The 23927-nt window shown below is 42.8% G+C and overlaps 2 protein-coding genes and 1 long non-coding RNA gene across 3 annotated transcripts; 2 read left to right on the top strand and 1 right to left on the bottom strand.

Moving 5' to 3' along the window:
• The first annotated feature begins 797 nt into the window (after positions 1 to 797).
• On the top strand, positions 798 to 1925 carry LOC122865538 (homeobox protein pnx-like). Its single transcript, XM_044174114.1, has one exon. The coding sequence runs from the start codon at positions 929 to 931 to the stop codon at positions 1265 to 1267; it is 339 nt and encodes a 112-aa protein (XP_044030049.1). The 5' UTR covers positions 798 to 928; the 3' UTR covers positions 1268 to 1925.
• Positions 1926 to 5116: 3191 nt separating this feature from the next.
• Positions 5117 to 21839, top strand: aebp1a (AE binding protein 1a). The gene is made up of 21 exons (XM_044174547.1): positions 5117 to 5782; positions 8659 to 8922; positions 9262 to 9321; positions 9828 to 9899; positions 10320 to 10388; positions 10930 to 10989; positions 11099 to 11158; positions 12158 to 12235; positions 12510 to 12619; positions 12738 to 12877; positions 14124 to 14208; positions 14297 to 14441; positions 14809 to 14888; positions 14977 to 15100; positions 16357 to 16553; positions 17469 to 17642; positions 17730 to 17855; positions 17942 to 18188; positions 19426 to 19565; positions 20581 to 20680; positions 20824 to 21839. The coding sequence occupies exons 1-21, from the start codon at positions 5530 to 5532 to the stop codon at positions 21393 to 21395; spliced, it is 3156 nt and encodes a 1051-aa protein (XP_044030482.1). The 5' UTR covers positions 5117 to 5529; the 3' UTR covers positions 21396 to 21839.
• LOC122865723 lies at positions 12163 to 16413 on the bottom strand. Its single transcript, XR_006375533.1, has 3 exons — positions 16303 to 16413; positions 12491 to 12661; positions 12163 to 12286 (listed from the first exon to the last, which is right to left on the bottom strand). It is a non-coding gene; the product is annotated as an uncharacterized LOC122865723 (long non-coding RNA).
• Positions 21840 to 23927: the final 2088 nt, after the last annotated feature.

Genomic DNA, 23927 nt, shown 5'->3' with positions numbered 1-23927 from the left:
CTTTAAAGCTACGCTAATCAGTATTCATATATGAACAATGGATTATATGACTATGTGTAATATTAAAGGGGGTCGCTCGTAGTGAAAAACCAAAAGAGAATTATCACCTGAATCTGCAGCTCCTCAGAACTTTATTGTCTCTTTCAGCTCTTTGTTTTGGTTTTACAGCCCTCAACACAGACAAGCTGACAGACACAGTTAGCAACTAGCCGGTGAACATAGTGGAGCATTTAGCAGCTAAAGAGCCAGATTGTTATGTGACACGGAGATTCTGGACCCAAAAGCACGGCCTAACAGAGAGTTACGTGGTAAAGTCTTTATTTATAGGATCAAGGCAGCGTGGGTAACCAGGAGAGCTGGAGTGATCCGAGAAGCGAGGAAGGCAGTTCGGGAGAGCAGGCAGGCAGAGCGAGGACAGCTGGCTGGAGTGGATCCGTAACAGGGAATCGTCTTGGAGAGCCGGTGAGTTCAGGCGAAGCTTGAGTATTGAACCCGAATACAAGGAATCACAGAATTAGTCGGCAGGTCAGAAAACATGCAGGAAGAAACTCAGGATCTGAGGCCGAGACGGTGAACCACGAGTGCAAACGGACGATCTGGCAAAGACTGCAGTGGAGCGCCGGGTAGATATATTGGTGGATGGGAAACAGGTGAGTGACAGCAGATGAGATGATTTGCTAGCATTATTCGCTATAACAACTTCATGAGCTGATAAAGTTCCTGTTTGAGAGAGTAGATAACCTGCTCAGCTGTTACCTTCAATTCATAAATTGATTTATTCGTGGATTTCTGTTCCCTTTTAGGAGCTTCTACTCCCAGAGCTGAACCCAGCGAGCAGCAGCATCCCGCGGCAGGTGAAAGCTGCAGCCCGGAGGAGGAGGCTCCGTGTCCGGGGAAGCTTCAGAGGTCGAAGGCTAAAAGCCGACGGATGCGCACCGCTTTCACCCTGGAGCAGCTGCAGATCCTGGAGCGCAGCTTCCAGAGGTGCCACTACCTGTCGGTGCTGGAGCGGCACACCATCGCCTCGGCCCTGCGCCTCTCCGAGACCCAGGTCAAGATCTGGTTCCAGAACAGACGCACCAAGTGGAAGAAGGAGCGGCTGCAGGGGAAGGAGGCAGAGGAGGATCGCGGCTTCACATCGTGCTTCTCCTCACATCCTGCCGGCTGCTCACCTCTGACCTTCAAGCCTCTTTACTGCCAGCAGCGCGCTCCGCTCCAGCTGTTTGCGCCACTGCCGCTGGCGCCCTATCATCATTATTATACATGATGCGTAAAGCTGCACTGAGCATCTCCAGAATATGGCACTGTTATCATCATGTATCATCATCAAGTGCCGAACAGGACTGAGTTTAGGAAAGGAAAATGGATGAGAAACGTTAAATATGTTCTAATGTAATTATGCTATAACTTATTTTGATAAACATTTTTTATTGCAGTTGTTCTCGTTTGTTCCTTGTGTCTTATTTCATATTGATTTAACCCTTTACTTGCCCCGAGGCAACAGAAAGCCTTTTTGACCCTCACACAAGATACAGTTTTTAAATCCAGATAACTTGTTGGAACAAATACAAGCATAAATCTAAAGAAACATATAAAGACGTTTTATTTTTTCATTTCTTTCCAAACTGTGATTTGATTTAAGTTGTGCAGTTAGGCTCCATGTTGGAGATGCATCAGTGTGATGTAAAATCAGGACTCTGTCTGGCAGTAATGAAAACAGCTAGCCTACATTTTAACAAGTAAAGACTTTGACCTACTGGTGGCGCTATAGAGGAAAAGTCGCAGGATCACCAAAGTCATTGCTACACAAGTATTGAATTATTACATAGAGAAACAGGGGACCTCATGTATCTTCTAAAACAAGTTGCTTGTTTTCACCTAAAATCTGATCAATAACAGGGTCCAGATTTCAGATAAAAGAGTCGCATTGTAAAATAAAACCCCGTGAACCCTGCTAATGGCTTCAGATCAGTGGAACTGGTCTCAGATTGAGGTTAGAGGGGTCTTTGTGTGTGTGTGTGTGTGTGTGTGTGTGTGTGTGTGTGTGTGTGTGTGTCTGACAGATATGAACAGATGGTCTGGAGTGGACAGCCTAACCGGTAAACTCCATCCAAAACTTTCTTGGCCACGTTAAACTCATTCTAAGTAGCCTTTTTCAAACACACACGTAAGAGAACAACTCCCTGCGTTAATCTCTTTCTTACACACACACACACACACACACACACACACACACACACACATCCGTGTACTTCTATCTTTGTGAGGACCGTCATTGATATAATGCATTCCCTAGCCCCTAACCTTAACCATCACAACTAAATGCCTAACTTTAACCATAACCATAACCTAATTCTACCCTGACCCTTAAAACCAAGGCTTAACCTTTGAACAGCCCTTTGAAGTTGTGAGGACCGACCAAAATGTCCTCACTTTCCAATAACGTCCTCACTCTGTAGGTAAAAAAACATGTTTCAGTCCTCACTGTGTAGCAAGTACAAGTACACACACACACACACGCGCCCGAGCACATCTGTATGTAATTTAGCACAGACTGTTATCCTCAGATGTCAGGGGTTCTGAACTCTCCAAGATGTCCATCCATAGTGGTGAATGAGACAAATCAGCAAAGTATTTATAAATCATTTTTAAAAGCCACGTTAGACCTCAAAACAATACTGTCGGGAAAACAAAGAAGCATAAACATCAGGAGAAAAATAACTGATTAAGCATCGACTTTTTTCCAGGTGCAACAAATTGTTGAGTTTCTTTATTCAATAAATAAATGCCCTGAAAACATGTTAAGAAGATGAAACATCATGTTATCATCAGCTTTTTCCTGGCAGGCTGGTTAGAGCGCAACAGATCTGAAGCCACCTCCATCGATGAGGTAATGGAAACAGATGGAGGCAAAAGAAAACAAAGTGGACGATTGGACAAAATGGGAGATAGAGGAGGCTATTGTCACACACACACACACACACACACTAAGATGGTGAACATTGTACCTGCTGAGCATCACCATGTTAGCATGGTCACTGTGAGTATGTTGCCACGCTAGCGTTAGCATTTAGTAGTCTTAGCCTTGTTCTTTTATCACAGAAACCTTTGGTTGTATTCTTTATTGTGTGAATAGTAGCAGCACTTTTGATGTCTTTAATTGTCTTATTGTTAATTAATCTGCTGAAAGCGAGATGACCAGGCAGAACAGAATGTCCTCAGCCAACTTTATAACATGACTCAGTTTGTTCACCCAGGAATAAATACTTCACCCCTCACATCTGGTAACAGTTTTTCTGATTGAGGTAATGCTGTGTGACCCATTAGTGACCGAGACCCAAATCGAAAAGTGTTATGTAATACGATTTCTTCATCTAGGTATTACTTTATAATATTACTGAAGACATCTTTTCAACAGCCGATCATTTCAACTTTTCATATGTGTTTTACAGGCCCCTTTGAGTCTGTAGGAACACACAGGATGATTCAAGGGCTAATAATAATCCAGATTTGGCCATGATGCTTGATTTTCTGCTCTGGTAAGGCGGGCCAATACTGACAGTCAGGACGTGTTACGTTGCAGAGGGACTCCAGACCGGACATCAGACCGGTCGGAGCCATCACAGTTACCTAACATGTTTGATTTTTACGACTAGAATCTGGACTAATCTGAAGGTGAACGTGTATTCTGAGCTCATTAACAATAGACACTTCACTATTAATCTGCTGAAGTCAGTCTTTAAAGCTACGCTAATCAGTATTCATATATGAACAATGGATTATATGACTATGTGTAATATTAAAGGGGGTCGCTCGTAGTGAAAAACCAAAAGAGAATTATCACCTGAATCTGCAGCTCCTCAGAACTTTATTGTCTCTTTCAGCTCTTTGTTTTGGTTTTACAGCCCTCAACACAGACAAGCTGACAGACACAGTTAGCAACTAGCCGGTGAACATAGTGGAGCATTTAGCAGCTAAAGAGCCAGATTGTTATGTGACACGGAGATTCTGGACCCAAAAGCACGGCCTAACAGAGAGTTACGTGGTAAAGTCTTTATTTATAGGATCAAGGCAGCGTGGGTAACCAGGAGAGCTGGAGTGATCCGAGAAGCGAGGAAGGCAGTTCGGGAGAGCAGGCAGGCAGAGCGAGGACAGCTGGCTGGAGTGGATCCGTAACAGGAATCGTCTTGGAGAGCCGGTGAGTTCAGGCGAAGCTTGAGTATTGAACCCGAATACAAGGAATCACAGAATTAGTCGGCAGGTCAGAAAACATGCAGGAAGAAACTCAGGATCTGAGGCCGAGACGGTGAACCACGAGTGCAAACGGACGATCTGGCAAAGACTGCAGTGGAGCGCCGGGTAGATATATTGGTGGATGGGAAACAGGTGAGTGACAGCAGATGAGATGATTTGCTAGCACATTCGCTATAACAACTTCATGAGCTGATAAAGTTGTTATAGCGAATAGTATGTCAATGTTGCGTTTTTCAGCTTGTTCTGCTGCCCAAAACATCATTTATGCAGCTTTAAACATTGGCCACCATAAGCTACCGGTCATACCAGAGCAAGTAAGGCTGCAGAAGCAAAACCCCTGAGTGCAATGAACTGAGAAAAGGGCGCATTTAATCGCTTTTGAATTCAACTTTCCATTTGTAGAAAGAAGAATGTGCTTTCTTCTCTCATAAGTTACATAATCATGTTTAAAACTACCAAACGTTGATACAACTAACCAAGGAAACAACATCTGTTGCTACTTTGTGCCCACATTGTTTACAACCTCCTATTCACTTTTTGTATCTCTTGAGTGTAGGAGGCCAGTCAGGACAGCTTGTTTTAAATGTCTTTCAAGTTACGTTTTCTATCATTTAATTTCCTCTCTGAGGTCTAATCCACTTCAACTACACTCATTGTCTTCTAGTCATTCTATGAACAATTGCAAACCAGATTAAAATGCCTTTCTTTAATGTTGTTTCTTCTTTCTTTCTTTCCTCCCTGGTAGGAATGTCACATGTGGCAGATGCTCCTCCCCTCTGCTCAGAGATGGGTGAGGGGAAAAGGGGGTGAAGGGCCATGAGGGAGAGATGTGAGTGAGGAGTATGTGGGAGAGGAGGAGGAGGAGGAGGAGGAGGGAGCAGGACGAGGCAGGGAGGTGTGTTGCTCTGCTGCTGCTGAAAATCCACTCCAGACAGATGCATTTCCTCGGCTCCGGCACGACCAGGAGGCTGCTTTAAAACGTCCAGCCCCAACATTTTCTTCCTCTCTCCACGCTGACTCGTCATCAGAGAGGAAGAAACTCTCCACAAGCTCATCCTTTTGTTCTCTTCAGACCGCATCTCTTACATGTCTTCTGAGACTTCTTAAGGAGCTCAAAGTCTGGTGACCCGAGACAGCTGGATCTGTGCGTCTGCAGGTCAGATGTTGGTTACTGTGAACCCAAAGTAATTTCTACAACAGTTTGAGATTCAGGGCTTTTCTTGAGGCACGTCTGGTCTGTTTCATTCGAGTCAGCATTGTGTTTCCACTGGAGAAATGAGAGCCGAGGCGCTGGTGGTCTGGGTGGGTTTGACTCTGTGCTGCTGCGTCCTGGTCTGTGCTCGAGAAGACGTGAGGGAGAACAAACTCCACGGAGGCCGGATTCAGGGGAGAGAAACCCGAGGGCTGGTCAAGCACAGGAGACAGGGGGAGGAGGGGGGCGTCCAAATGTCTGATGAGCCTGCTGAAGTGGTGGAAGAGCTGAAGACAAAACCAAAGAAGAAGAAAACACCTGAGGAAATTGAGGCAGGTAAGAAGGAGCTTCTACAAACACACTTAGCCATGGTACGGCTACAGACGATCTGACTGAATTTAAGCGTCTATGGGCAGAAATGTACAAGTCTGAATCAGACTTTTCTTGAGCTTTCCTGGTCTCTGCTCTGCTCTGAGCTTTCAGCCAAGACGCTGAGGATACACAGACAGGAAGGCTGCAATCAATCTTTGAGGCAGGAAAACACTTGATTTGAACTGGGTTATCTAGTGCTCTGTCTCTATCTCTCTGAACTGGTCCAGAGATTTCATTGCATAGTCACAAAAGCTTTTGTGTGTTTACCACATGAATTACTTTCCAAAACCAAAGTAGCAGAAGGGTTGGGGATTTTGTTTTGATGAAAATATCTCAGTGACTCAGAGATGATGGCGCAGAAACTTGCGTGATTCAGTCGGTGGTCTGACATTTTCTTGGCAGCCTGACCACTACTTACATGACCTGCTTTCTCTGCCAGGAACACAGGTTGTGCACACAACTGTAAAGGTTTTAGCAGCTTGTTTTGTCGAGCACAATGATCAGAAAATGAGCTTTTACCGTGAGAGAGGCATGTGCCTCAATTACGTCTACAAGAAAGACACATCTGTGAAAAATACAAAGTCTGAGCAACAGCAGAAATATTTCCACTACGATTTTCCACAAGTGAGCGGACAGGATTTACGAGAGGGCCCACTTTCAGTAGCATTGATGCAATGGCACTGATGTTCTGAATGTTAACTTTCCGTGAAGCAAAACCACAAGCCTAGCAGCCAGATTTTCATGTGTGGCTGATTTAAGTTACATAAAAGGCCATAATTAACAAAACCCGAAACCCAAAACAATTCTTCATTTCTTTCAAGCTTTGTTTATCCAGGGAAGCTTTGCTGAGCAAGCAACATCTTTATCATATTTTTACGCTCACTCAGAGTGTGGACATTACTTGTTGCCTTTTTCTGCACAGATTTTTGGAACCAATCAAGGGATGAATGCTGTTACTTTGATGACATTTACTGCATGCATTGCTGTAAATATTGCCCTTTGAATCTTGAATGTGGACTATGAACCACATGAGCACAATATAAACTGAATAATTAAAGTCTTAAATTTGATTTTTACAGACGCAGTTTCCTAACAAATGAGCAATTACAGTAAATCACCAAGAACCATTAGACATGCAGTGAAGCTGGGACTTTTGGGGCCTGTGGGGGTCTGGGGCCCACTCTGCCTGGTTGGTAATCCAGCTATGATTGTATGTTACCATCACACACATCATTTGGCAAAGAAACCATCTGCCATGAAACCAGAATTTAAACAAAACAGGAAAAGCTTTTAGCTCTGATCCGAACACTGGATCAGGAGCATTTAAGAAATTCAAAAACCTCCCTTCACTCTAATGTCATGTTGTAAAATGTTATTTCTGTGTACAGTCACAGAAATGCCAAGAAAAGGTGACTGACAGAAATGAAAAGTGGCTGAGCAGTACACCGGGGCTGAGCAATAGACTGGCTGGGAGGGATTGTTGTGTTTAAGGACCGGTGGAACATCAGGAAACACGTCTAGCAGAAGAAAACAAGCCGCCCTCTGTGTCTGCGTTGGAGGCTGATGATGGTTGCATAACCATGGTGGATTTAAAAAACTGAACCCTAAAGCCCTTTGAAGATCTCCTCTCTGTAATATTTCATGTAGTTCATCACGAAACCACCTATTTATATTTAAATTGGTTACCTGTTTAGTTAGTTGAGAGTTCTTATTTAGGCTCGATGACCAGTTGTGGGTATTTTTCACTAATGAAGCAGTTTCCCTCATGCATCACTCTGACTAATCATTAGAACAAATTCATTTGATGAGTTACGTAAAGAATCAGTTTGACATTCAGTCAACTAACTAACAGTGATTTCTTATATGTTATTCGCTTTCCTTCAGAGAGTCAGAGGAGAAGATCTGTACCACTCTCATGTCTGTGTGTTAAGTATGAAGCTGGAGTCAGGACGGGTTAGCCTAGCTTAGCATAAAAACTGGAAGCAGGGAGAAACAGCTAGCCTGGCTCTGTCCTTTAGAGGTGTTGATAGGTGTATTTTTGAACTTTGGACAGGCTAGCTGTTTCCCACAGTTTCCAATCTTTATGCTAAGCTAGGCTAATCATGTCCTGACTTGAGCTTCATATTTAACGCATAGACACGAGAGTGGTATCAATCTTCTTCTTCTTCCTCTCACTCTCGGAAAGAAAACAACCCAGCTTATTTCCCAAAATGCTGAACTATAAATTCTTTTAATGAGAAAAGATGAGTTGATTTAATTAAACTGATTGGATTTCACAGTGCAGGCGTGCTCCCGGGAGGAAAATACCTTACTGATTTTGAAATCGATTTACGTCATGACCTTTCCTGTCGCTCTAACATCAGATCAAACTTTGTCTACTCTTATATAACTATTCCGTCATGCACACTGTATAGTGTTGACTGTCTGGGGAGATTATTAGACTTGGCAATGGTCTCCGCTCTGAGTGCTTTCTTATTTGGTCTCTAACCAAAACAAATCAGTGAGCTGACTGAATTCTCTTTCAGAACCAGGTCCTGATGCGTTTATGTGTTGTGTCCGTTTGTCCAAGTTTCAGTTTTAACTTGTTTTATAGGTACAGTATGACGTTTGCTGTAAATACATCTGTGCTAACAAACATATAAACAGAAAAACTGAAGAGAAACATTTGGCAATAAAAGTTCATATAACACTACAATAAAACGTATAAAGAAGCTACACAGCTGCTTTATGTGACATACTCTATGTCACACATGTATACACACACACACACACTCACACACACACAAATGACTGGTTTCAAATAACTGAACGTTTTCCTCTTTTGACTCCTCTCTCTGAAGCCAAGGCAAAGAAAGCAGCAGAAAAAGAAGCCAAAGCAAAGAAGCAGAAAGCCCCTAAGCCCACCAAAAAGCCAAAACCACCAAAACCCACCAAAAAACCTAAACCACCAAAACCCACAAAGAAGCCAAAGGTGCCAAAGGCGCCAAAGGCGCCCAAAGCCACCAAGAAACCAAAGACAACGACCACAGTGCAGCCAGACAGCAGGCGTCCTTCTCTGGACGAGGAAGAGGAGAGACTGCTGAAAGAACTGGGCTGGGACACATGTATGTACACATTATGTATTATATTATATAGAATATTATTATAAATTCATTGTTTTAAGAGGGAAGGAAATCAGATGTATATTCTTGATATTGAGGAAAAGGTACTTACAAATTTTACTATTGACCTGAATATTGTAGATGACTTGTAGATGAATAAACGTACACATTACAAATAAATGTTTCTTCAGAAAAGGTCGTCACAAATCTTGAAATGATTTGATGCTTCAAATTCCTTCAAAGTCTTTTTGGCAATGAAGTATGAATATTACACAGCCTTTCTCTGTACGTATTTGGTCTGATGGGACTCCAGCCTTTTAATTCTTGACTTGATCTTCACAGTGATTCGACCTGCGACCCCTGTGGGGCCTGGATGGGAAGAGCCTGTTGAGCCAGACCTGGGTGAGACTTTCACGGGTCCCTGAACTGGTTTTAGTGGTTTCTCACAAAAGAAAGTTGCAGTCATAAATGCTAGAAAAGATCAGAGACTTATCACATTGTGGTTATCGCACAGTAGTAGAAAGTAACTAAGTACTGTACTTTTTTGTACAATTTCTGTACAATTCTGAGGTACATTTTCGACTATTTTCTACAGGCAAAGATTGTACTCCACCACATTTATCTGACAGGTTTAGTTACTAGTTACTTTGCAGATTCAGATTAATTACCAAATGGGTAGGGGATGAAAAATTGTAATCTGTAAAGTAACTGGTAACTAAAGCTGTCAAATAAATGCAGAGCAGTACATTATTTGCCTCTGAGATGTGGTGGAGTAGAAGTGTAAAGTTGCATAAAATGGAAAAACTCAAGTAAAGTACCTGGAATTTGTACTTAAGTAGAGTAAATGCACTTAGTTACATTCCACCGCTGTATAAAACTAATGCTGCCTCCGGGTCTCTTTCATGCAGTTGACATCTCCAAGAAGCCGACGCCTCCAACCAAAACTCTCAGAGAGCCGGACGCTGACTGGGATGCCAGACGTAGGTTTCATCAACATCTTCTCAATCAGAGCCAAAAGTTTTATGAAGCCTTTTATGACGAGAGCTGTGAAAATGGGAGATTTTATGTAGTAGCACATGGAGGCGCAATCAGAGCAGGATACTGCTGTTCTGCACAAAACAGATGTTTTCAAATGTTAAATGTTTTCAACAAGCAAATAAAGACTACTGGGTAAATAACAAAGAATGTAAAGGAGGGAGTGCACAGAAGAATATTTCTGTTATTTTAGTCCCTTTTATTGAATTTTTCCTGCAGATTTATTTCCCCTATAATGACAATCAACTTCTGTGCTGATTAAGTTTCTGCTATGGGGTTTCTTTTTTATGTGATGGCAGACATTTTGCTATACAATCTTCATCATCTCACATCTCTGATGATAATACAGAATGTGTCCTTCACAGATGAGGTGCCTGGTGGACACCCTGACAACAAAAAAGTCACAACTACTGAGGTCATCATGTATATCCCAGGTACCCCTCTGTTATACAATATGAGGTTGTGTTTGTGACACTGGGTTTAATTGGGGTTTTTTTGGTAAGTTGGCAGATAAACGTTAGATAGCATTGTAAAAATGGTTTGTATGGTTGAACACATTTTTAATGAATGCTGGTTATCATATTGGTACATGTTGGTACAATCATGGAGATATAAATCCAAGATACATTTAATTTCAGGTTAACCTCAGACTCAAGGATCTGGATCTTCAGGGTTTACATGATGAGGTTTAGAATAACGCTCAGTGTAAGAACCGCAGACTGTTTTTCTCAGCCCTGTCTACAGGACTAATCTGTCTAAACTCAGGAGAGGTGGTCATAATCTGCCAATTGTAAAGAAGATATATTTATATGATTATGTTCCAACACGGTGAACTTTATGTTTGACAGGAGATCAAAGTTCAGGGTTAATCCAAAATTATTCAACACTAAACACTATGTCCATTAACGTCCTTGAGCATCATCGTGGAATAAAGAAAAGCGTCCAGCTGTAATCATCTATTTGCTTCTGTTTCAGAGGAAACCGCCACCGTCCCGTTTGTCGGCCCCTGGTATGAAGAGTATGATTACGCTGACTGTACGTCCATCATTACGATAACTTCCTGCCAATAACTAAACGAGCTTTATGTGTGCTGCAGTTCTTTATCACGGCAATGAGATGTTTTCTGTATCTGATTCTCCTTCAGTGGCCGCTAAGAAACAGGAAGAGGAGGAGGAGAGAGCTCGAAAAGAAAAGGCTGAAAAAGGTCTTTATTTTCCTTTTCTGGAAATCGTTGGTCAGGAGAAAAATGTCTGAAAGGATAAATCTGGTTATATTCTATATTTTTCTTATGGTCTCTGAGTCATAGAGCGCCATTGTTGTCCAGAAACTATTAAAACACATCAGTGAGCCGCTCTGTTGCACTGGGTGACATGTTGCTTCATCACCATGAACACACACACTGTAGTTTATTCTGACTCAGTCCCACACACACACCGTCCTGCTGCCCCAAACACTCACTACAGCACCACATGTGGATTCATCCGCCGCTGGAAATAGTCCCCAACAGATGCTCTGTTTCCTCCTGTTAGTCTGATAAAAACTACAGCGAGCAGCTGTTTGAGGAAATGACTGAGCCTTTTTAAACATGAAACTATATATCTGTGAGGTGTTTTTAAAGATCTTCAGCAGGAACCAATGGGCCCGGGGACACAGTGTTGGTTTGGGTCCTTTTAAGGGATTTGTTGACAGAAAGGAAAATACAGAATAACACCAGATGTTTCCTTTATTCTTAATTCTTCAGTGGTTTGTTATTAATGACAATGATAAGAAAAACAGGGCTAGAGGAGAGAGAGGCGGGAGGAAGAACTTCCCACAACTGCTCTGTTTAGTGTCCTGTTGTGGATTGATATAAAGCTCAGACAACAGCTGGCTGGTGTTATGATGAAATCAGGAGGCAGGGAGGGAGGTGACTGATTTAAAAACAGTTTGGTCTCTATATTTCCAGTAAAAGCAAATGAAAAAATACAGAAATCTACTCTGAAATCCAAACTGTTTTCTGAATGGACGACCATAAAGACATCAACTCAAATAGACTAAACGGACCCACATCTTAGATAGGAAACATGAGGAATGTATGAGTGGAAATGAAGGTGTACTGTAGGAGCACATTTGGAAATATTTTGTGTGGTGGTGTTTGGCTGGAGAGCAAGGTCCATGTGAAAACATGTTTTGACACATACTGTTTTGTAATTACGCTGTGAAGCTGAGCGGCTGAGGAAGCAGTGGGAGGAGGAGGAAGAGGAGAGACTGAAGCAGATTTCCGTGCCGACTAAACCAAAAAGTAAGAGGAGTACTGCTCCTTTTTGTCCTCTTGTTTCTGACTTTTTTAATTCTGAAAGAGAGAGTCAAGAAGTGTCAGAAACACAAGTGTATTTGTTAATCCACTACGTTGTTTTTAAACTACTGTTTTCATTCAAAAGAAAAAATGCTTTTGACAGACTCGTTAACGACTGCATCTCTGCACCCAAGAATGAAGCCATTGACTGTTTTGAATTAGAGTCTTTCTGGAGCATTTGTCAAACCCATGCTGTCTTACTGTTTGCTTCTCCTCTCAGAGTGTCCTCCTCTGGGTTTGGAGTCTCACCGGGTGGAAGACGACCAGCTGCTGGCTTCCTCTCAGTCTCACCATGGCTTCACGGCTCAGAGGGGACGACTCAACATGCAGGTAGACGTACAACTCATCTTAGCCCAGCATTCATCAGGAAAGCTGGGAAAATGAGGAGTCAAAGCAGTTGTCTGTTTACAAGTTTGGATGGAAAACGAGAAGCTGTGGTCATCTGCAGGGCTCTGATAATGACGAGGATCTGTACGGCGGTGCGTGGTGTGCAGAGCCAGAAGAGAGTAACCACTGGTTTCAGATTGATGCCCGCCGAGAGGTGGAGTTCACTGGGGTCATCACTCAGGGAAGAAACTCAGAGCAACAGTGAGTCCTGCTTAAACTTCACTTCATACAATGCATGCTTGGATGTTGGTGTGATTTCATGGTTCTGGCACTCTGTATGTCTGTTTATGGAACTATGGAACTAAGGAAACGAAAGACAGATGAAATGTTTGGATTGACATAAAAAAAAAACCTATGGTATGTAAAAGATTATGAGAAACTAGTCTAAATTTTCTCATTTCTCACTTTGTAAATTTCAGAATCTTGACAACCTGCATTCATTTTGTTTGTTGGGCAGCACAACGAGCTGTAAACATAATATATGTATTATGACTTTATAAAGTTGATATGGTGAACGTGTTACCAAACACTGGCATATTTACACATCCAGCAGTTACAGAGCAAAACGAACATTCATTTGGTGTCGTGTCTGCGTCTCCTGATGGACGTCACATTCATCTGTGTTTGGTCTCCAGCAGCTGCTGAGGGAAACATCTCCTGATGATGCTCCGCTATGTCCGCAGTCCGGCTCTTTCTGCTAGGTCTCTCAGATTTTCACAGCTTTATCACTGAAAACAGCTGCTGCTGGAAACCAGGCTGATGTTCAGAGCCTGAGGGAAACATCTGGCTCTTTAGCTGCAGGTTATGTTCAGCAGCTGCGAAACATTGATGCGGATGTTCAGCACTGACTGCGCCTGTCTGCTGTTTGGGGTCATCTCACTGATGGGGATGAGTCCGCCGGATACAGGTGGGGGAGATTGAGGTGGGAGATTGACCCCCTGTTGACGTGGTGCAGCCAGAACTACCTGAAGCTCAATGCTCTTAAGACAGTGGAGATGGTTGTGGATTACAGGAAGAAGCCAGCCCCACCTGCCCCACCCGCCCCCATCACGCTGTGTGACTCCCCTGTCAACACTGTGGAGTCCTTCCGCTTCCTGAGCATCAGCTCCATCACCAAGAAAGCCCAGCAGGGGATGTACTTCCTGCGGCAGCTGAAGAAATTCAATCTGCCAAAGACAATGATGGTGCACTTCTACACCGCCATCACTGAGGCCATCCTCACCTCCTCCATCACCATCTGTTTCAGACAAAATACCAAAGCAAATACCTTGTATATGTAAACCTACTTGGCAATAAAGCTGATTCTGATTCTGATCAGTCGGTCATATAAAAATATTGATTAGTGCAGCCTTAAAAAGTCATAATTTTGACATACCATAAGTATTTTAAATGGGCTTCCATACAGATCAGTACAAATATGGACTGATTCATCTCATTTTCTTCCTAGTGAGGATTTCGTGTCCTCCTACTTTGTGGCCTTCAGTAACGACAGTCGGGACTGGACGACGCTGCACGATGGCTACGCTGAATGGGTGAGTGGAAATGAATCAATACAGATAACAGCCAGATACTGAATGATTACAACTTTACTTTTCTATTCTGTGTGACCCTCTCCTGCAGTTGTTCTATGGGAATGTGGACAGGGACACACCGGTGATGGGCCAGTTTGCTACGCCTGTGGTAGCGCGCTACATCCGCATCCTGCCTCAGAGCTGGAACGGCAGCCTGTGTCTCAGAGCTGAGATCCTGGCCTGTCAGCTACCCAGTCAGTATCACAGAAAACAACCTCACAGCACCCCCACCTAATCTGTTGTCAGGAGTAAATGTCACATCTCCAACATGTAAAATGTTCAGCGACTATAAGCCTTGTTTAAAGCTCGCAGTTTTCAGCGTTTCACAGGTTTTTGAAGGGTTTCATGACCTCATTAGTCACAGAGTTTTCTCACCCTCCACTGGGAGAAAAAACTGAACAAATGTGGAGTTAGAATGGTTTAACTGCATCACAGAATAACTGCCAAGTGTTTCCATCATTTCCCATAACTTAGCTTTAGCTTTACACCGGAAAGACACAGCAGTAACATCTTCTCAGCAGCAGAAAATCTAGTTTACTATCAGCGTGTTGCAACTTTCAGGCAGCTACCGCAGTGAGAATGAAGTCACCCCTTCAGATGACCTGGACTTCAGACACCACAACTACAAGGAGATGAGACAGGTCTGTTTCCAAACCTGTGTTGGGCCCTATTAACTGATAATTCTGCAAAGAACGATATCACAAACTAGTTTCTTCTTGTGTCTTCCAGATGATGAAGGTGATAAATGAAGAGTGTCCCAACATCACCAGGATCTACAACATTGGTAAAAGCTCTCAGGGCCTGAAGATGTACGCCATGGAAATCTCTGACAACCCCGGAGAACATGAGACAGGTACGAGACAGACAGCTAAAGAACATACTGTGTGTGTTAAAGTGACACCGCTCAGTCAAACACACAGGATTCATGTGATGAGAGTTTTGTCTCATTTGCTAAACAGATTCCAGCCACAGAATATTAGAAGAGTCCAAACTATTAACAAAACATGCAAGTTGAACTAAACTGAAATCGTAAACCAATTTATTTCTAGATTTCAACCAAACTGCATGGAAACTCTGTTGACTTCTGAAATATTTTGGATTTCTGTTGTGATATTTTGGATTTGAGTGACTTTTTTGAGTGAGTTTTTCTTTCCTGTGAGAAATCTGAGCACCTTGAACTTCACACGTCCTTTTGCTGTCTGAATAAATCTTGCGAACCTGAATCTTCACGGTGTCGCCACCATCAGAGCGCTCATAGTGTTTCTACAAGAATCACATTCGTTGGACTTCAGAAGCGCTCCACATTTTCCCCCCTGGTCGAGTGCACCCCTCCAGCAATGACTCTACGCCCCCCGTTTGAGGACCACTAATGTGGTGAAAGGTTGCCAAAAATGTTACAAGACGAGAAAAAGAGGGCATCCTGGTGCCTTAGGGGTTTAAGACACTGGTCATGTGATTGCAACGTCACAGGTTCGAGTCCAGCTAGAGACCATTGTTGCAGGTCATCACCCAACTCTCTCTTTCCCCTCATTTCCTGTCTGCCCCATACTGCATACTAGTTAACTAAGGCAAAAGTGCCTTAAAAATGTAAGAAAACAAAGACAAACTGTAGTGTAACCGGCATATTGAGCCACAAGGTTTTGTTGTGGTGGAAACATTAACTTTGAAGATCAGAGACACTAAGGACAGAGGGGGTGTATATGTACAGACTGTAAATCTCTATGAGGCAAATTAATAGTTTGCAATTTGGGGCTATATAAATAAAACTGACAAGTCTGTCTGCAAACTGACACACTGAAGTTTACAAGGAACAACTCTGCCAATATAGTTTGAATGGCAAAATTGACAAATGTGTGTGTTGTGTTGATGTGTTTTCATGTATCAGAAGAAAGTCTGTCTGCAAACTGACACTTACACTGAAGTATAAGGTGTATAGTTTGAATAACGTACTGCCTGGGATTTAATGTGCACGTCTTTACAGAGCAGTGTAAACATTTACACCTCACTTGATCCTGCTCTTCATCACTCAAACAGAAGGTCATTAAATAAAGTCACCTGTGTTGGTGTTAATTTATCCGTGTGCTGTTCCTTTGGCTCCACTGTCACCAGGTGAACCTGAATTTCGGTACACAGCCGGTCTCCATGGTAACGAGGCGCTGGGTCGAGAGCTTCTTCTCCTGCTGATGCAGTTTCTGTGCAAGGAGTACAATGATGAAAACCCCAGAGTGCGCCGCCTGGTGGACGGAGTGAGAATACACCTGGTGCCTTCACTCAACCCTGACGCTTACGAGCTGGCCTATGAGATGGTGCGATATGGCCTGGAACATAAACTACACAACTCCTCTGTAGCATTTTTAATTAGCATTAAATGCTAAACTTTGGTTTAACTACAGAATACTGGTATCATCAGTCACACCAGTGTTGTTGTTAAAGGAGCACTCCACCAACTTCACACATTTGGCTTACAGGTCATGGGGACAACTAACCAGCCTGTGTGTGTCTTCTTTTGGACAAATCTGAGAAAATAACCCTGATGATGTCACAGTTCATGTCGACAGGATTATCTCAGATTCGACTTTCAAACTTTTAACAGAAAGCCTGCATTACAAACTCGGGGCGTGGAGTTTGACCAATGTGGCCAATGTGGGCGCTTACCCTCCCTCCCTCCCTCACTCAAAACCTAACATGGCAGCGGAGGAAAATTGAGTCCTAACTGTTAGAAGGAAGTTTTTCTTGCCAGCATGGTGGATGTATCTGTAATTAACATTATAGAGAGTACGGTCTAGACCTGCTCACCATGCAATGAGATAACTTCGCTATATAAATAAAGTTGAATTGAACTGAATTACCAGGTGGAGAGTCTGACAAAACGGAGTTGCATTATGGGAAGTGTAGGAGATGCAGTGTTTTTGGAGCTTGACCATCTTTTAAATCTGTCTCAGTGCCTTAGTTAACCTAGCACTCCTTTAATGGTAGTGGTTGGTAAATGTAAGACATTTTCCATAAATCTGAATGAATGCTGATGTCTCTTCACATCCTATTTGTCTTCTCCATAAACCACACATTAGCCATAAAGAAACGCTGGCTAGTCTTTTTGAAGAAGGCGAATTTGTTAATGCAAATTTTCTCAGATATTTACTGATGCTAAAATGCTATGCACGTATGTAACACCTTTAAACTGTTCTTTGAGACCTAACGTGGTCCTCCTTCTTGTCTTTCAGGGCTCGGAGATGGGGAACTGGGCGCTGGGCCACTGGACTGAAGAAGGTTACGACATCTTCCAGAATTTCCCAGACCTCAACAGCGTCTTGTGGGGAGCCGAAGACAGAGGCTGGGTCCCTCGTATAGTGCCAAATCATCACATCCCCCTCCCAGAAAACTTCCTCAATGGCTCTGTGAGTTTGTTTTATACCACCAAGGGCCCATTTACCACTTTAATCCTACACAATGTATTGACATTTCTCGGCTTCTTTTTCGTATAGCTTGCTACTGAGACAAAAGCCATCATTTCCTGGATGGACCGCAACCCGTTTGTACTGGGAGCTAATTTGCAAGGAGGAGAAAAACTGGTCGCATACCCTTTTGACATGCAGCGTCCACCAGTTTCTGTAAGGCTATTTTACAAAGAAGAACCAAATAAACATATAGATTACCTCAGCAATTGTACTAATTGTCCTATAATCCCTTGTTAAAGTTAACCGACAGCCGTCGTTGGAGAACTAATGCTGAGATGAACGAGGAGACGTGGGCTCGCATTCAGCGGCAGAACGAGGGCGCTCTGAGGGAGACACCCGACGACGCCATGTTTCGATGGCTGGCGATGTCATATGCCCACAGCCATCTGACCATGACAGAGACCTACCGAGGCTCCTGCCATGGGGATGATATCACTGGGGGACAAGGCATCACCAACAGAGCCAGCTGGAAGCCAGTGGTGGGCAGTAAGTGTTGACACAGTGAGCATCAAAGAAACAAAGCAAAAGGATATGAAAAGCAAGAGTAGAACGTTGCAGGCAAGATTAGAAGAAAACAACAAAATGAGAGAGAAAGATACTATAATATAATTATTTATCCCACTTATCCCTGGTGGTATCCAGGGACAGATTAATCTGTCTGGGGGCCCAAGAGCAAAAACTTACTGTTGGGTACCTGTGGCTTTCTAGTGCCCATCAAGTACAATGGTGGCAGCTTTATTATATTTTAGACCAACCAATCAGTACTGCTATACTGGAATACTACATGGCCCCAGGTTTTCTGTGTGTCAGTTAAGGGTCGGAAATACCCGAAAATGAACATAGGCGTGCAAGCAGTTCTGGTTATATGTTATTAGGTGTATACATGGATGCGTTCACACGTTTGTCAGCACATACTGTACAGTCTACACATGCCCGAGTGGATCCTCACGGACATAGGCAAATGACGAAATTTACATCACGCCAACCCTTGTGGTGTGGATTTGGGCTTTAGTTTGTGGTCTAATGAAACAACTTAGGAATTTGCACCATGCGAGCACTGTATGAACTAGATTTTGATCCAGATATTGTACTTTAGTTTTGCAATTTTCCAAAACAAATTTGCAAGTAATCAAATTACCAAAAAGCAGCTAACACACAGTGACTCTGGGGCTTTTGGGGCAGTTACCCGCTTTACCCGGTTGGCAATCCAATCCTGGTGGTATCCACATTGCCGAGGTTTTCAGATCTTGCTGCCAAGACTGCTGTAGCCAATCCAATTCAGTGGAAGTGAATGGAATTACATTTGTGGTGCTCCAAGAATTGAGAAATGAAAAACTCAACAGCAACATGCTCCTGGTTACTCTGGATAATCCACAGACTTCACAGCTTCAGTACTTTCCTCGCTCAGTAGAAGAGAGTTCCTAATGAAACCTGTTGACAGCGAGATCTACGAATTATCCTGTGAAACCACACATTCTTGGTGGGGGGAAAGATATTTTGCTGTTGAGTTTTCAAATGTCATGTATTGATGTAGTGAGCATCATATCTGAAATACTATTAACCTCCATTGTAGTAAGGTGTTGGCAGACGTGTCAGCGGTGGATACCTGGACAGATTAAATAAAAACCATCTGCATAGCTCGGCACCACTCCGTGTAAGTAGGGGTGTGAACTGATCCTTTATCAATCCCTCCTCTGAAGCTCTCTGTCATCCTATTCCACAGGTATGAATGACTTCAGCTACCTGCACACCAACTGCTTTGAGCTGTCCATCTTCTTGGGCTGTGACAAGTTTCCCCATGAAAGTGAACTGCCTCTTGAGTGGGAGAACAACCGCGAGGCTCTGTTGTCCTTCATTGAACAAGTGAGAACTGGACTGATAAGTATGAGTTTGACTCTTAAAAATGGGACACTTCACCCAAATTCTTGTTCTTCATATGGAAAGTTGTGTGGTCAGCTTAGAATAATATTGGTTGCAATGGATTCCAGTGGTGGCAGCCTCCACTGCTCAAGGTTTTTGCCAAGCTGTGGGCTCTTGTTGGGGCACTCCCGGACTGTTGCCCACTTTCCTGAGTGGTAGTCCAGTCATGGGGATAGCATGACACAGAAGCAGTGTACTTAGCCATATTTAAGCAAAACAATGAGTGTTTGGAGCATACTGAGCATGCACAAGAACATTGTAGAGGTGGACTACTATTTTTTTCCTACCATTGGAATCCATTGTAACTGCTCTGAATACAAGCTGGCCACTGTGCTCTGTGAAGGATGAAACTAGAACTACCTTTTAGGGGGCTGAGTGATAGACAACGCAGATGGCTTCTGCAAATTAGTTGAACCTGGCTCAACTTTTGCCGCACTGACGTCTTTCCGGCAAGGTGCAGTTGGCCAGTCAAATACGTGCAAGCGTACATTCCTGGCAGATGACTTTGTTCCCTGAATGCTTTATTTTTACTTCACAAAAGTTTTGACAAAAGATAAAATGATTGTCACTGTGACAAATATAAATCTCTGTGCAGTGCTTTGGCATCTGATGAGCCTTCAAACTCATGGATCTCTTACTCAAACCGTCTTTCCTGGATTATATTTCAATGGCGCATCACTGACAGCCATTGTGTACGATTTGAACATTGATGATGCCCTCCCTCCCCCCACGGATCTGACCCAGGGACACAGATTAATGGGCTGAAAGAATTGTTTCATTCTTCTTAAATAAAAACTTGTGCCATCAGAATAATTTGAAAGATGAAACAATCACATAAAATTCTAATTACAGTGGCTTTAAAGTCTCGTCTATAGTTGTTGTGTCCCACTGAAATTGACATAGACCATACTGTGGCTGGAACTGGGATTTTAGGCATGACATGCTGTTTCCTGTGCAGGTTCATCGAGGGATAAAGGGTCTGGTGAGAGATGTGGAGGGAAGTCCGTTGCCTAATGTCACTATATCTGTGGAGGGAATACGGCATGATGTCAAAACTGGTATATTGGATACAACAACAAAGATACTTTGCATGATATGTATATTTCGGATAACAATGCTGAGTCTTTTTCATTATTTGCATTTTTAAAGAATTTCAGATCCTAACCAGTGACCTCTCCAAAATTTCTGTCACTCATTTTAGCTGTAGGTGGTGATTACTGGCGGCTGTTGAATCCTGGAGAGTATAGGGTGACCGCCAAAGCTGATGGCTACACACCTCAGACCAGACTATGCATGGTGGGCTATGACTCTGGAGCCACTTCATGCAGCTTCACCTTAGCCAAATCCAACTGGGACCGCATCAAACAAATCATGGCACTCCACGGCAAGAGGCCCATTCGACTTGTCCCCAAAGCAAACGTAGTGAAAACGACTGCAGCCAGCACAGTGGGATTCACCAGCACCGTCGCAGGGACAGAAAGTCACTCCAACTCTCAGAACACAGAGCGACTCAGGCGGCTGCGATTCAGGCGGCGGCGACTCAGGCGTTTGCAAATACTGCGTCAGCAGAAATTACAAGCCCGCCGTACCACTCCTGCTACAACGACAACAACCACGACCACGACCCCTACAACAATACCCAAAACAGAGACAACAACCTCCTGGTACGACTCCTGGTTTCCTGTGGACAGTTGGTCGACCGAGAGCCCGTTCGATAGCGCCATCTTCGACTCAGTGCCCACAAAGGACTATTTTGAATACACTATTGATTGATTACTACATTCAGTGACCCCACATCTATGTTATACAAAGACCTTACTAACCACTGCAGTTTCTGCACCATCACAGCTTTAAAAATACACAATACATGGGTTGTTAATTATTTAGTTGTTGGGTAAACATTTTGGGTAGGGAAAAATGTGTTTTAAGAGAATGTCCATAAGATAAATGTTTTTGAAAATTCTTTACAGAGAATTGATCTGGAATAGAAAGCTTCTGCTGAGCAGAGACTATACACCACAAGTTTAATTGGCTCTATGTTCATTAAAACGATATACAGCATGTAACAATACAAACAGGATATGATTACTTCTCCATTAGAAATGTATACATATCTTTATGTTTCTTTAATGGCTTTACAGTGTAATTGCTGGCCTCAGTTAAACTGATTTAATGTACTGCTGAATGCATTTGATTAAAATGAAGTTATTTTCTAAATGACCTTAGTCTGTGTATTATTTTATGGTTCAAGTTAGGTCGATAACTTTACTGAAAAGATCTAATTATTTATAGAAAATTGCAATTTTTACAACACCGCAACAAAACCACAAAAGCAGGACAGGAAGAAAAGGTGCAGAAAGAAGTTAAGAGAAAATGAAGTTGAGAAGCACGAGTGGCACTAAATAATGTTCATCAAACTAACGATGCCATATAAAGTATTTTTTAAATTTGTGATCATGGTTTTATAACTACACAAAAACTTAGTTTCAAAGTTCATTCTTGACCTTGGAAAAAACAGTTGACAAAACATGCTCACTTCCAAGCCCATTTAGTAGCTGATCTGGAGCTATTTACCATGTCACATGATCTTCATCAGCAGATGGAGTTTGCCCAGTAGTCATGGAAATATACATGTTCAAATTTCCATTTTTCATGAGCTTTTTTAGGACTTCTCGCCCATTTTGGATTTAACAATTTAGTGTCATTTCAGTCAAATCCACACATTTCAGCCTCATGTTGGCTCAGCGATTGATCCTTTGGGATCATGAATGTCTGAACAAAAGTTCATAGTGATCCATCCAACAGTTGTTGAGATATTTCAGTCTGGACCAAAGGGGAGGACCGACGGACAGCCACCTTCATCTGCTGATGAAGATCATGTGATATGATCCAAAGCTCCAGAACAGCTAGTAAAATGGATCTTGAGGTGAGATTGTTTTGTCAACTACACAAATATTGACTTGAAAACTGCTGTCAGAGATGAGTCATGGCTGGCTTTACCTCTTTGCTTCTAGTTAGAACCACACAAATGCAAATCTACAGATCCCCTACAAACCTGCTGTATACAGTACGCAAGGAAGGCTGTCAGTCCTGCGGCTCATCCTGATCACCTGCACCATGGTCAGGGATGTTGATCCTTCCACCATAGGCCTCACTATGTCTTGTAGGGATGATCATAGTGATCGATTTATTTTCTGTTTGTAAGCTGGAAAGCCTGTCCGAGGTGTTTCCCTGCCATCCATGCAATGCATGCTGGGATACTGTAGCTTCTGTAGCATGTGAGATGTAGATAACAAATGATAACAAATTGTTAAAAACAATGAATGAAAAAATAAATGAGCAGTTAATCCTTTAGTCTCGATTGTCTGAGCAGTTGAGGAGAGCTCTATTCAAACTATAGCAGGTTAACAAACCATATTCAGAGACCAAAATAATGTTATATACTTGGTTATATTCCACCACTGCCAAACAGGAAATGACTCCAAACACAATTTAATTACAGCCAACAGTTCCTTGTGCCTGAAAAGCTGCGTATACTGTAGCTAAATGAACTGAGAGCAAACAGTCTCAACACGACTATTTCCTAGTGTGTTTTCTTTCCTGCTGTGAACATCAGAGAACGTATCACGTATCAGACATGTTCCTCATGCTCCGCTGCAGGAAGTGGAATCAGATTCTCACCACAACCTGGAACAATGATTTTAGGGTTTCTAAACAAGCTACTTGTAATCGTGTTCAGTTTACAGGTGTGCAGTGAAACCTGAACAAAAATAAAGACAGACAGGGACGACTGCAGGTGTGATCACTTCCACGCTACAGTACGTTCGCCTGCTCTTCACAACTCCTGGCTGTCCTGACTGACAGATACAGTGGGGCAAAAAAGTATTTAATCAGCCACCAACTGTGCAAGATCTCCCACTTAAAAAGATGAGGCCTGTAATTTTCATCACAGGTACACTTCAACTATGAGAGTCAGAATGGGGGGAAAGAATCCAGGAAGTCACATTGTAGGATTTTTAATGAATTAATTGGTAAATTCCTCGGTAAAATAAGTATTTGGTCACCTACAAACAAGCAAGATTTCTGGCTCTCACAGACCTGTAACTTCTTCTTTAAGAGGCTCCTCTGTCCTCCACTCGTTACCTGTATTAATGGCACCTGTTTGAACTCGTTATCAGTATAAAAGACACCTGTCCACAACAGTCACTCTAAACTCCACTATGGCCAAGACCAAAGAGCTGTCAAAGGACATCAGAAACAAAATGGTAGACCTGCACCAGGCTGGGAAGACTGAATCTGCAATAG

Source organism: Siniperca chuatsi, linkage group LG18, assembly GCF_020085105.1.
Source record: "Siniperca chuatsi isolate FFG_IHB_CAS linkage group LG18, ASM2008510v1, whole genome shotgun sequence".
NCBI classification, from domain to species: Eukaryota; Metazoa; Chordata; class Actinopteri; order Centrarchiformes; family Sinipercidae; genus Siniperca; species Siniperca chuatsi.
Note: the sequence above shows the minus strand (reverse complement) of the source record. Positions and strands in the feature narration are given on the sequence as shown.

What these genes read in the sequence shown, in the direction of transcription:
- aebp1a (XM_044174547.1), top strand. Translation starts at nt 5,530, where the DNA reads ATGAGAGCCGAGGCGCTGGTGGTCTGGGTGGGTTTGACTCTGTGCTGC. An exon ending in AAAACTTCCTCAATGGCTCT is followed by an intron (nt 17,643 to 17,729) that starts GTGAGTTTGTTT and finishes TTTTTCGTATAG; the next exon opens with CTTGCTACTGAGACAAAAGC. An exon ending in TGTTGTCCTTCATTGAACAA is followed by an intron (nt 19,566 to 20,580) that starts GTGAGAACTGGA and finishes TTTCCTGTGCAG; the next exon opens with GTTCATCGAGGGATAAAGGG.
- LOC122865538 (XM_044174114.1), top strand. Translation starts at nt 929, where the DNA reads ATGCGCACCGCTTTCACCCTGGAGCAGCTGCAGATCCTGGAGCGCAGC.